The following is a 14,247-nucleotide window of genomic DNA, read 5'->3' on the forward strand; positions in this document are numbered from 1 at the left end:
AATAAGACACTGCAACTCTGAAATATTTATAGCAGCTCATTACAATACTGGCATATAGTGAAACTACAGGTAACATTATTAAAGCACTACCTTCTGCAGAGCTTAAAGTATCTTCCTGGTGTTGAATTTCTTCAAAAGTGAGAGAAATTCATGGAAGGGTAGAAAAAGCAAAAAGAAAAAACACATTGGGAGCAGACAGAACTTTTCCCTAATTTCCAATTGTCTGCTGTGTCTGTTACTGCAGAGACACACTGTCAAGGTAAATTTGCTTTTTACATAACAAGACCAATTCTGACAAGCCAAATCAGGATGAAAAGAATTCCTTCCATACTAAAGACACAAAGTGTGAAATTGCTGAGGAATGGCATCTGAAATAAAGTGACCTTGAAATCAATTGAACACAGATGCCAGCTTCACTGACAGACACCCCGGCATAGGTAATGAGAGAACACAACATGCAGTTTTTTCAGAAATATAAACAAGTCGTTCAGAGCACAAGCCAGTGAAGGTCTGATAATATCTGTCTTTCCCTGCATAACCCCTCCATCTGACCAAAAGTGAATCAGCACCACACTCCCCATACATCTTCATCTCTGCCCTTGTTGCTCTGTCTCCATGTAGTGTTAAAGATCCTCTCCACCCCCTGCCTGTGTGCCTCAAGTATGTTATGGCAGAGAAATGAGTGTAGGAGGCTCTTCCTGAGATACTGCTACCGCTATAGCAGCAGCAGCTATAGTTCATAAGGAGATGCTGTCAGAGAGCGCCTGGCCAACAGCTGACTGACTCCTTGGTTCTCTGTTTACAGAGAGCCCTCTAATTCCACTCCCTGCTGGAGTGGTGAGCGGGAACAACTTTACCTTTAAACGGCAGCCTGTGGGAAGGCCAGGTCAGCTCTACTTCACAACAGGGAAGGCATCAAAGAGTAGATGTGGTTATGATGCGCCAGACATCTTCTTGTAGACAAACCGTTGGCTCTGATCTGCTCCGTTTGCTCGTTGGCCAGGAAGTTGCATGGAGCTGGAAAAGTCGTCAAGACACCAGACAATCTGTTGTGGAGTTCAGAAGAGACACTGTACTTCCTCCCCTCAGGGAGGCCGGGAGCACAGGGTGCAGACAAACAGACATGTACTATAGGTCATCGCAAACTGGCAGCTCCAACTCCAGTCTGAACCCCTGACATAAATAAATAATACCCTGTGCTCCTTTGGCTTGCAGTTTAAATGGCCAGATAAGGTTCCCTAGCCTCTACTGTTTCACTGTGGGACCTTTTCAGAGTGCCTGCATGCACACAGCCTTTGAAAAAATACAGTCTGCTAAGAGTTCAAACTGTCTGGGCCGTCCTCTGATGTAAAACTAGGTTATTTAAAGAGCATTTATTACAAAACAGCTCCAGCAAAGCAGGTTAAAATTCCCTATAGATAGTGAATGTTGGGGAAAAACCACTTGCACACACACACACACACACACACACACACACACACACACACACACACACACACACACACACACACACACACACACACACACACACACACACACACACACACACACACACACACACACACACACACACACACACACACACGTGGGGATGGTATGTAGTCAGGCACTGGCAGGGAGAAAAGACAGAGTAGCAGGGTCAGAGGAGACCTGCATGTGAGAAGAGGGGAGTTATTGAGGTATGACTCATGTCTTCAAGAATGTACTGCAGGAAGATGACACTGCTGTCTTCTCTCACCCAGAGAGGAGTGCTATCAAATGGTCAATCTCTCAGTCCCAACAATAACACTGTGAAAGGCCTTATATGTGTAACAGTAGTCATGTTTCCAGTGGCTAGGAGCGCTTCTTAAAGGGCATGAAAATGTATTATATCAATTAGCCTCTTACTGTGAACAGTGGGGTTCCAAGTGAACCGAATTTTCTGTTAAAGTTAAAGGCTGTTTGGTTGTTTCACGTAGAGATGAATCTGTTTCTGTTTTTCTCTGTGCTCTTCTCGCTGATTTTAGTCACTCAATTAAGACAAGCTGATGTTACAAGGTGATGATGTTGTTAATTTCCCTGCACCAATCAGAATTTAGTAATATCTGACAACAGTGGGGTTTTTTACCTATGTTGGTCTGAAAAAGCCGCTGTTAATTAAATCTTCAAATGGTAAAAGTAAAGCGTTACTAACCGTTTTAGTAACATATATTTAATTTTATAAAGAAATGATTACAATTTTAAACAAAGTTTTAAGGTGTTTTAATGAAAAGGTACACTTTAAAGTTCCACTAATCAACATTTTGATATTAACAATGGATCAAATGTCTTGTGCAATATGAAAGTAGTCTCTGATTGTGACAAACCCAGAGAATTATCTTCCCGCTATGACTATGCTCTAAGGTGCAGTTTAGCCTCTTTTAGCTCAATGTTTTGGTTTTTAGGCCACAAACTTTGCTCTCATCAACCTTGTTTCCAGCCACTTTTTGCTAAAAACACCGTTCTTAGCTAAAAAGCTCTGATAAACCCCCAATATGCTACCCACCTAGCACCAAAAAGCAAACAAAGTTAGCAGCTAGCATGGCATAGTGGAGCATTTAGCATTAAAGAGTCAGACATAATTTTTAGGAGTTGAGGAAGACCACAACAGAGCTACAATGAGAGTGAATATTGGACTTACATTTGTCAGGTAGACAAAGCTGCGACTCCAAATGAATTCTAAACGTGCTCTTTGTCTACTGCATGTGTAAACAGGCGACTGCGTGCAAACATGTTAGCCAAAACAACTTGATGATAGCTCAATGTTGAGTTTGTTCTATTAAAAAGAAACTAAATGATTGCAGCTTTAACTAGGATCCAGAGAGGTTTACTTGTATAATTTTCTTCTTCAGCTGCCACTGTTGATGCCATATAGTGACAAAAAGTTCGCATAGTGACACCAAAATGACACTAAACCCGAAGTATGGACAAAGATAATATAAGCTAACTATCTAAAAATACCACACATTCAACTTCAGAGCCTATGGGTCCTGTGTACATGAGTGTGTGACTGTGTAGTAATTTTTAGCAGAGCAGACAGAAGGGACTCCAAGCCGAGAGGAAAAAACCATGTCACTGTGGCATTCATAAGAAATCAGCAGAGACGGAAAATGTCTGATGGCCAAATTACACAAGACGGTGTGCATGTGCTGTACGAGACAGGAATCAGAAAGCCATTAAAACGACTGGACTCTCGGAGAGGGAGGATCATTGCTGTATTAAAACATGGACTCCTAGCTGTGGCTGGCCGACCCACGGAGACTGGAATTACAGACCATAGGAGTTTATGAATGGTGATTGGCTACTGCTGACTCAGGCTGTTCTAGCCACAATGGCCACTAATTTTAGCCTTGCAGTGGTGAAATCACTGTGTGGAACCATTAATGCTTAACCCATCCCCTACAGCATCCGTCTCTCTCATGGCCTGTTTCAACTGGTATACTGTTTTCACAAACACTGCTGGAACAGTTGTGAGAAGTGTAGTGAGTAACAAGTGCAGTAAATGATCTTCCTGTCTTCTACTGTAGCTTGAATCTCCTTTATGGCTAGAAATTCACATTTTCATATAAACTAGTGCTGAATAATAATAATCAGAATTTACAATTACATATAACGATTGTGATAATCGATTGTTATTTAAATTAATTATGTTAATTAAGTTATATGTATTTATACATTTAGATTTCAAGTTTTTGCTTCTTTCTTGCACATCACTGAATACTTTTATTTATTTGGGATGCAAAAATGTATTCAGACAAAACAAGGAATTTAGTCTTTGGTTGAAATGGTCACAAACTGGTAGACATACAACTGATGTTGAAGGGTCACAAGTAGGGTCTCAAGCCAAGAAGGTTGGGAACCACTGGTTTGAGTCATAACACCAACCATGTGCTGGATCCAGCTTCCTGATATGCAAATTGTCTCTATTTTATGCTTTATTACTATATTTTTCTATTTTAATTGTAAATTGATAAATGTAATTTGGGTTGATATATTTGACTGTTACTTGGAGAAAAACAAGCAGCCTGAAGACGTCAACTTGGGCTCTGACAAGTTTTGATGGGCATTTTTCATTTTTCCAATATTTTATAGACTAAACGATTAATTGAAAAATTATTGACGGAAGTTGAGGCTGCAATCAGAGCTCATTGAAACAAATTTTCAGGTTTCATCTTGACCCACAAGATGATTATATAGACCACAGCTGTCAAACAAATAAGCAAAAACATGACTCATGATTTAACCTGACTAATTTTGTAAGTATTTCATGCAAAAAATGCTGCTTCCAAGCCTCAGATTAACTACAGGTGTCAAAATATATTAAAAACAGAGTGAGTGTTCCCCCAGCACATGGATCAGCATTAAGCTGATGGTTTTCCTAGCAGCACACCATCATAGTTTGGAGCTTTGGAGTAACAGGATTCCCCTACCTTATTGTCCGCACTGAAATGCAGTACTTCCACATTAGATTCCACATGACCCTGACATCGTCGGAATGGAAATTTGGGATTAGGACTGGTTAAATTCTCTGATGAGAGGTAAAAAAGACCCGAATGTTTTTAGGCAACTAAGGGCTGAAAACTGTCTGCATGAAAGAAGAGCATGCTTGAGTCCTCCTACAAGCATCCACCCATGCCACTCCTTCCATCTCTCTTCACTTGACCACAAAACATGTACCAGTCTTTTCTTGCTCCTGAGGAAAAATGACTAATTCTCTCTCCTGAAGGCTGGGTTACTTCAGTCATTGCTCCTTCTGAGTTCCTCTTTTCCCTTCTTTTACACAGCAATCTGTTCTTGTCTGAGGAGAGCAGAGCAGAGACTTATCCAGCATTACCAAGTAAGGCCAGCTGCTAATAGGTCCAGACAGGGAGTAAAATCTCTCCTTGCTTCAGCGTGTAATGCTAGTGCATGTTCGCATTCCACCAGCTGGCTGCAGCCCCTTCCTTAGAAGTGTGTCACTAACTGCTACCACGCAATTCCCCCTAAATCGTCATGGTGGCGCTGTATGGGACGTGTGGCGGTTTGGGCATTGTTTGTTTTCATTGTACTCCTCATGCAGTGTCAGATCTTACATTTTTTCACAAACTCTCAATAGATGTTATCTGACCAAAGGGGTTGTGAAATACACTGCTGCTGAATGGTTGCAGGAGTTTTTGGACACACTAGACTGATGTATCACTTAAGAACCATTTCATAACAAAGTGGAGGAGAATAACATCTCAGGCAGAGGATTACAGTCATTTCGCTCAGTCAGCAGAGTGGAATGTAAAGTAAAAGATCAGTTAACTTTGGAGACATGAAATATGTGATGCATGTGGAAAAGAAAAAAATATTCTGGCCAGTGAAGCAAGCTGTGGTAAGTGTTAGGTGTGCACCGCTGTGCAGCCTAAATATCCTCTGCTATAAACTAAGTGAAAAGAGCAGAGGAGCTTGATTGTGTGGAAAGTCAATGTGAGACTCCGTAGAATAGTTTTCATTAGCCATTACTTATGCTATGACTCCAGATCACTAGCAGAAACCACGGATGTCTGTTTGAACCTCAGGCTGAGATGCTGTCAGGATCCCAGTCACTGTACATACCACATCACCATGCAAAAAATATCACCATAAAATATCCATCCATCCATTAGCTACAGCACTTCTCCTTTGCGGGTCCCAGGGGGGACCCCGCATTTGATTTATTTCATATGCAGGGTAATCACGGTCATGCAGAGCACATTGACTATAGTGGGTCAAACTTGTTAAGTTCTGTCTAATTATCTTTTTTATAAATATGCATAGTTTTGTTGTTCTTGTGTCCACTTTCTTGTAGCCAATTTACTCAGCAGTAATCACTGGTTTGAATGTTTCCCGGCAGTAATGGAAGAAGTCAATAGATCATAAGGAGCATTACAACAATGTAAATGTACAGTGTTTAGAAGTCTGGCTTTCAGAATTTTCCTTATGTTAAAGTACAGAAATATCACCAGCAAAATATACTTAAAAATGATCAAACATAAAAGTAATCATTACACAGAAGGAACCCTTTCGGAGAGATTTATACATTTATTACGTATTTTTTAATATTACTATTGATGCATTAACATATAAGTAACATTTCACTGTTGCAGCTTGTAAAGGTGGGACTAATTTTAACTACTGTAACCTAAATAAGGTTACAGTGTATAGCATTTTGTTCTAAATTAGTTCTCATTAGTCAGTTAGTTAGTTTAGTGTAACACATACTGTAATGTCTACAGTATATTGGTGTTTGGTTTTATGGTCAGTGTGTATGTCTATGTGTGTAATATAACATTTAGTACATTTTTTGCTAGACCACTGATACTTTATGTTGCCTACAGTAACATCACCTGCGCTCCCTCAGTCCTAAGTAATCCGTAATAGTTGGGCATACCAACTTTTCCAAACAAAATTTAGCTGCATGTAAAGGATATGCTGACACAAAGTAATGCAAATCCTTACAGTGACCATGTGAGAAGTTTGCCTTTGTTATTTTAGACGTTTAAGAATAGCCAAGTATTTTCACTCCCTGCTGGCCTCTGTGGCCTTCCTCTGAGCAGCTGCCAAAAAATTCTCTCCCTGTCTGTCTCCTAATCTGCCTGCCTGTCTGTCTCTGACCCCCACTTTCATGGCAGGGTCAGCTATTGGCAGTCAGGGAGACTACAGTCATGATGTGGTGGAAACTTCTCTCTTCAAACTCTGCCGTTTGATAAAGTTCATCTTTTGGTCCTTTTCCTGAATATTCCAGATACCGTAAATAAACAAGATCTAAAGCAGATGAAATACAGCAGACATAATTAATACTTAATACAAACTAATCAACAAAAGGAGCATCAATATCACTGTGTGCCATGCCACAGGCTACAAAGATCTGATTCATACTGCCTGCTGCTCAGAATTGCACCACCATGTTTGTACGCATTCACACAGCAGATCGATTTGACGGGGGCTTCAGACTTCGAGGTTTCCATTTTACGCCATGAAGAAAATCACAGAGAGAGTGGCTGATATCAAACTGGACCGTTACAAGGCATATCTGCCACTGGGTTATGCAGAATGGGTTGGCAGCCTGAGCCCCCCGCAGCACTTGGTGTGAACGAGCTGCTGGCAGAATATTACAGCCCTCAGTGTAGGTGCATACTCTGGGGGACCATCACATTCAGAGGCCTGTACTCCGTCTGGCCCATAAATTAATGTAATTAGCACTCTATTAAAGACTCCAAAGTCTTTTTAACACAATATTTCTCATTAAACAATTCACTACATAGGGCTACTACTGTACCCTGTTCTCCAGTTTGTTATACAGTGGCCTTCTCTGAACATGAAAGACCAAATTAAGGTCATTCCCATTATTTGGTTGAGCTGGTGTGAATCTGGAAAGCCTCTGGAGAATTATCATAAATTCAAATGCATTTGTCAAGACTCAGGACAAGCTCCACTGGGAACAATCTGAAAAAAGACCAGGGACATACTTCATGCCTGTAGAAAGCCTTTTGATGTCCTGAATTTGGTCCTCAGTGGAGACTGCTCCCTCCAGTCCACAATGAATTTGGAATATTAAAAGTCAGGGCTCTGTCTTTTAAGTTCAGATATAAACACTAAAATCAGATGGATCCTTGAGGAAAAAGGGCAAAACCTCAATCTCTGTGCAGAGGAACTGAAATACATAAAGGAGCCACTTTTATGTGCAATTATTCAAGAGTTAGCAGCGATACATGGTGGAGCTCGGGTCATGTCTGCCGGGGGAAAAGTGGATGAGGAAGAAATGTGAGGCAGAGTTGAGTCAGTGGGTGTAAAATGATGAAAGGGCCGGAAGGTGGGAGTAGGGGGTTACTTCAACACTGATGAACTACTGTGTTTGGACAGTTTGATGTGGGCCAGTGACCGACAGCACAGAGCTGTATCAAAGAGTTTATCACCTAGCTGCCCTAACTCCAGCTCTGGGTATGACACTATCCTAGGTTCTCCTCACGCCCTGTCAACACAATAGCCATTATTGTCAACCCAAGCTATTAACACAAAGGTAAATCCATTAGAGACAAACAGTGGGGTTGACAGATTACCATTGGGGACATTGATCTACTACAGTTGAGAGAAAAACAAAAAATATGTTACTACAAAAAAAATCACAAAGTAACTATTAAAGGGTCATTTCACTCTAACAAAAAAAATCTCTCTTATCTCACGTGGTATCTAGACATAAAGATCCAACAGTTTAGGTTGTGGCTGATCAGTACGGGAGGGCATATTCGTAAAGTTGTCAGAAATGCCATTGCCATTTATACTCTTCATGTGTATAGGTACAAGTTAAGTTTCCCACAAAACATATAGAATACTATTTAAAGTATCCCACCATCAAAAAAAGAAAAAAAAATTGTAAATAAAAGTTAGGTAGTAAATTAAGAGTAATTATAAATGCTGGAAATGAATAGTGGAAATAAAGCAGGAGCTTTAATCAGTAAGAAAATACAAGTCCAGATTGAATTAAGCCATATTGCATGATTTAGTTTTAATATACAATATATAATATAATTATACAATTGGAGGAGGCGTAGATGAATATAATGGTGGTTTTAAGTGTATATGATGATAACATGCTGATGTTGGGTAGGTATAATGTTTACCATGTTTACCCTCTTAGTTTTGCATGTTAGCATTCTAACCTGTTAATTAGTTTTGTACAGTAGTACAGCTGACGCTTATGGGAATGTCATTATTTTGGCAGGTCATAAACCAAATATTTGGAGAAATTATGATTTTGACCTGATGCCGGTGCCAAGGAAAAGTCACTGGATCAATAAAGTCACTAGGATTAATCCTCTGGGCACCATGAATTTCCTCGCAATCCATGCAACACCTGTTCAGATATTTCAGTAAAAGCCATGAATGTCAGCCTGCTGTATAGGAAAAGTCTGAGGATTACCAAATTAAGTAAGATTAATGCCTTGGCGATCATGAGTTTGACTAAAAAATCCCATGGCAATCCATAAGTTAGCTGTTGAGATATTTCAGTCTGGTCGAAAGTGGTGGACTGACCAATAAATCAACATTGCCATCCCTAAAGCCTTGCAAGCCAAATTGAGAAAGCTGAAAAAAAATGGACCAGAATAAGTCATAAGGCCACATTGCATAATTAAAACAAAAAGGCTGGTTGTGGATAAATGAGGAGAGCATTGCTGTTTGTATGTTTCATTTAGACTTATTTAAGACTCGGGGTACCCTATTTTAATTGTGTAGCGCAAAGTGGCCATCTCCATGTGCAGAAGGGCTGGCTGATATGGAATTTTGATCAACAGCACAAAAAATGGAAATTGGCCTTTTTCACAGAATCATGTTGTTGTCTGGATGGGTGAGAACCTCAACATTGACCCATTTACAGTATATGACCACAGCAGTGTGACGCTATTTCAGTTTAATTTCCACAGTATCTTAGGTCATAAATGGTCACATCGCACTGTAAAATGTGATGCAACAACATTTGCACCGTGATGCATTTCAAGAATAAAACATGAAATGCTACTCTGACACACAAGATTGATTAGGCGCTGTCATCTAACATCTCCCCCTTAAACAACAGAATACTAAGTCACACCTGGCCCATCTGATATGTGTAGTATTGTATGGGGTTACTTTGTAGTAACCTGGTACCATTTGCACCTGATTTAATCAAGGTAAACATGGTGAACAGCCATGCGTACTGGCACTGTGCTCGGATGCAGCACTTCTCAAATCAGAGGCTGAAGATTTATCAAGATACTGTATGTGTCCTGCTGCCCTCAGATGGCTGCAGGGATTTCATGAACTGAAGGAGAAACCTTTCATACAGTATAAAGCAGATGTGAACAAAAGATACTGTAAGAATCACTCATACTCATTTATAGATAAATAAATACTGATTTACCAGCATCCCTGCTTTAAATACAATAAGCATTATTTTTTTAATGCTGATTTAAATGCCCATACTGGCTGTGAAATGATTACTTAAAATGGTTAATGTACATTTTGAGGATTATTCTGTCATTGCTGCACATTTGTTTTGTGTATTTAGTTTGCTCTTGTTGTTAAAATCTGCAGCGTGGCAGCAGATTGATGTTGCACCAGAAACAGACGTGGTTCTTAGACATCTATTCTCGGACATGTATAAGACACATTTTCCACCAAAATGCCATCAACTCGCTTTGCGCAACCTCATTTGAATGAACCTCCCATCTGTTTGCCCTTTCTATTTCCAACTATGCAATGTGCACAAACGGACAAAGCGACCAGACCAAACTGTTGGAGAGCGGCTTGCGCTGGTTCTTGCGTCACCACGAAAATAAGCCCTTGATTGATACCAGTAGAGGTAAGTATTTTTGCGTTTTTTCTAATTTTGGTGAACTGACCCATGAAAAAATATTTGTTTAAAAAAGTGCTAGATACAAACCGTTGACTGTTGTTGACTTCCCAGTTGAAGAGACCAAACACTATTATGAGCAGGTCTGTTCTTTGTGTACAACCTCATACTGACCCAAGCACAGAACTGCAGCCGATTACCATTTGGCTCTCAAAACAACTCAGAGCCCCACAGCAAATGAACACCTTCCAGTGTCACCACACTGCAAAACAATACAAGAGTTTGGCTCATCCTCAAGCTTAATGAAATGGGTCTACACCATCCAATCACTGACTGGTATTTAAATGAAAACACACACGCATGAGGCTGTGTCGTGGGGGGACGTTTTTGTCTTCACCCCACAGAGACGAGGCTGCATGGAGGATAAGGTGGGGGGATGGGTGAACTCATGAATAAATATGGCCCGGAGGTGTGTGACAATTCATGCTTGGAGATGCTCCTCTCCACATCACATACTCCCCTTTTTATTACCATTCTCTGAACCAGACCAAGAGTTTGTTCACTTCAACTGACCCCACGAGTGTCTTTCGCATTACACAAAGAAAATGAGACGAAACACAGGCCAGGAAAAACTTCTAAAATCAGACTTCAACCTGAGCGTGTCACTGACTTTGGCTGTAAATTCCTACACTGTACAACTCATTTGAATGCTTTAACAGAAACCCTTGTTTGTCTTTCGGTTGATCTAACGTACCATTTGGCAGCCACGTTGGTCGACAGCTCTCAAACAACAATGTCTCAACAGCCTTCAGTTGACATGGTTACATTTTACATTTTTGTTCCATGAAATGTATCATTTCACTACGGCTGTAGTCTCCCAGTCGACTGGTTGGTTGGTGATACTTTCATTAGGAGAAAAGTGCTACATCAATGGTCTTCCAGGATTAGTCCATTATTTTCAGTGGTGGGAGGGATAGACTACATGTGAAAACTGGGGGTGGGTTTGAAAACACCTGTTTTCCTATCTGTGAACTCGCCCAACCTAATGTAGACTGCTAGTTGTAACTTATTTAGCATTTACTGAACTTTTACTGAACGTTTACTAGAAAGTCGGCTCAAGACTAACTGACACCATGTCAGAGAAAGCATTGGTGTGGCTGCATGTTGTTAAAACGGATGACCAAAAAGAGCAAACAACAGTTAGTGTATCACAGCTCAACAACCAACAAGGCATATCATCTAAAAATGGTCGGCTAACTTGTCTGTGTTAGTCCTCGTTATGTTCCTCAATAGTTCTTGTAGTGGGATCACCAGTATATACAGTTCTATTTTCGGAAATCATTCAGTATTAAATAATTAGGTTAAAATGATTTATGCTGCAAATACTAGCTTTTATGTTTATTTATAATTCATTTAGGCTAATAAGGCTACTAGGTAGAGTGCACTCAGTGCACTGTGGCTGATTTAGTTGATCTATATATGACGTGCAGATTATTTTTTTCAGGTGACCAATCAATTGGTTGAAGTGTATTTATGATTTCAGTCAACCAATATTTTCTACATTTCACAAAAATTCATTTAATCAGTTTTTAATTTAGTTATCTTAAAGACAAAATTAAGTAAAAAATACATTTCTAAATTCTAATCCTATGTCCCTGTGTTATTTTTTCAGTTAGCCCATCTCTTGCTGTATGTCAAAAAAATAATTCTTGAGTTTTTTTATAGCAGAACAAATTTCTCTAATCAAATGTGATTTTGTGTGACTAGCTAACCTCTCCCATCATATAAGACTGCACTTGAAGGTTACTGACTCCTGACCAAGGCAGCTGATGAGGCAGTGTTAGCAACAAGGCAAGGACAGACTAAACAAAGAGAAATCTTTGCACTCTTGCAGTCAGTTCCCATGGCCCCATCTTTCATAAGAGATAATATACACAGTAAACATAATAATAAGTAATAAACACAAAGCAAGAATGCAGATTAGTGTGAAAAAAAAAAAAGATTTCAGTCTATCCATCTTATAATGCAATTGCTATTCACAACAAGACAGCCAGATAGCCACTGGGGGTCAAGACGGTCACGTAAACTGCAGCAGGGTGGTCTTGTAATGTAATCATACATGTCAGTTTACATGTAGTATAATAGTTAGTGTAACCTTTCTCATAATATAGACATTGGGCAAAAACAAAAAATTCCGTCCCAGCTTAATAGGGTTCTCTATCAATTTAGTATTGCATTTCCATAAAGTTGGGGGATTCACAATACTCAGTTTGTAAAAAAGAATGGTCAAAATCAGAGCAGCAGAGGCCGAGATATCCTGACTTTTAGTCTCTAGCATCGGTTAAGCGAGATTTACTACATTTCCCATAAAGTAAATTAAATGTCTTTTTGTTTGACCCTTTCTGCCAGGTAATGTTCATGTCTTTCAAACTGAGGCCCCCAGTTTATAACACCCCCAGTTCATTACACATCCCCCTGTCACATTTCCTAAAATATGCACAAAAGGAGAGCATTAACATTTGTCGTGCAAATTTCAAAAAATCATATGATCTGATCACAAGAGTTGAACACAGACTGTGGAGTCTCTCTGGTGCACGATGGAATAACACTGATAGGAACAGTGGAGTACAGAGCATGTGTCGCCTCATGCTGCTGAGCCAATAACTATGAGTGGGACCACACACACAATAGACTGAATACTGTGCTGGAGCTTGTCAGGGGCAAACCACAACAATAGCCCTTCCATTCAGAAGCAGTTGACCTCACTGACACGTGGGCCTCGTGTCCCTATTTCAGTCCCTCTCAACATAGGAGTAGAAAAAAGCACAGGGGCTGGAACATGCCGGCTGTCCATCATTCATGTCTGGCTCAAACATTATACTTTAGAAGGCAAGAGGACAGAAGTCTGTTTAATCTGGGCACCCATAGCTTCTGCTGGTTGAATCCCCAAAGGGTTACCACAAAGCACTGACTTTGACATGATGTTCAGGTATTATTCCAATTTTAAATGGTCATGGCTTTCTTTTTTTCTAGAGTAGGAAAACACAATTTTAAGCTTTAGAATCAACACACATTACATATATAAAGCAACTTACCTTTTATAGAAACCATGCAGAGGCTGCAGACAGAGGAACTGCCAGTAATCCAAACAAAATGCTTTGAACTTCAACATTCTGCCAGCATGTTACAAAGGTTTAGATTAAAAATGTCATTCTGCCTGGGTCCACAGAAAAAAAAAAACTTTTTTACAAAGACTGGCTTACACATAGAAGAACAAAACAAATCCTGCACAGCTCAAGCTGAATGGCAACAACACTGATACCCCACATCTCAGCATCTGTATGTATGCATCTGGGCCACATGGAGGGGGCTGGACCTGCATCCTTCTGTTCCCTTTGTTAATGCTGAGTAGTCCTCTGCTGTCCTGTACTCCCTGTATGTCTAGGGGTATTAGTAGTGCCTTGATAGAGTTGTTAGCCACTGGACACTGTGGCCTCTCCTGGAGTTGTTGGACAAAAGCTTTGTCCCAACACAGCCCTCAACAAAACCTCCTCATTGCCCTACGTCTTCTCTCCGCGCTCACCGCTCACTTTTTCCCAGTCAGTCAACAGCAGAGCAGATTCCTGTCTCCATCATTGCCGCTCCTCACAGTTGAGTTACAGCTGCTCCTATTGTCTAAACAGCCACACTGACAAGGTATGACTCTGTTGTGCCTCGCCAGGCCAACAAAGCAGACAAAGGCCTCCCTCTGTGGCACGGCTGCACAGTCTCTGCCCACCTCAGCTAGCTTTTATCAGCTGCAGCATCAGCTTGCACATGGTGCCTAGAGGGGCAGCAAAAAGGCAGCCATGAGACACCCACACATACACACACATACACAGACACACACACACACA

The 14,247-nt window shown here is 40.4% G+C and overlaps 1 protein-coding gene across 5 annotated transcripts in view; it reads right to left on the reverse strand.

Moving 5' to 3' along the window:
• The window catches only part of iqsec1b (IQ motif and Sec7 domain ArfGEF 1b), a 207,579-nt gene that overhangs the window by 59,788 nt on the left and 133,544 nt on the right, over positions 1-14,247 (reverse strand). The window contains exon 1 of one of the 5 annotated variants that reach the window (XM_040159460.1): positions 13,447-13,515. The exons of 3 other annotated variants lie outside the window; for them this stretch is intronic. Coding sequence is in view for 1 of the 2 variants with exons in the window: in XM_040159457.1 (XP_040015391.1) it covers positions 4,449-4,495 (47 nt within the window). In the remaining variant the exon portion in view is untranslated. Of the gene's footprint in view, positions 1-4,448; positions 4,824-13,446; positions 13,516-14,247 lie in introns of those variants that run through there. One more of the 5 variants, XM_040159457.1, reaches the window with a different exon arrangement.

This window comes from Xiphias gladius, chromosome 21 (assembly GCF_016859285.1).
Source record: "Xiphias gladius isolate SHS-SW01 ecotype Sanya breed wild chromosome 21, ASM1685928v1, whole genome shotgun sequence".
NCBI classification, from domain to species: Eukaryota; Metazoa; Chordata; class Actinopteri; order Istiophoriformes; family Xiphiidae; genus Xiphias; species Xiphias gladius.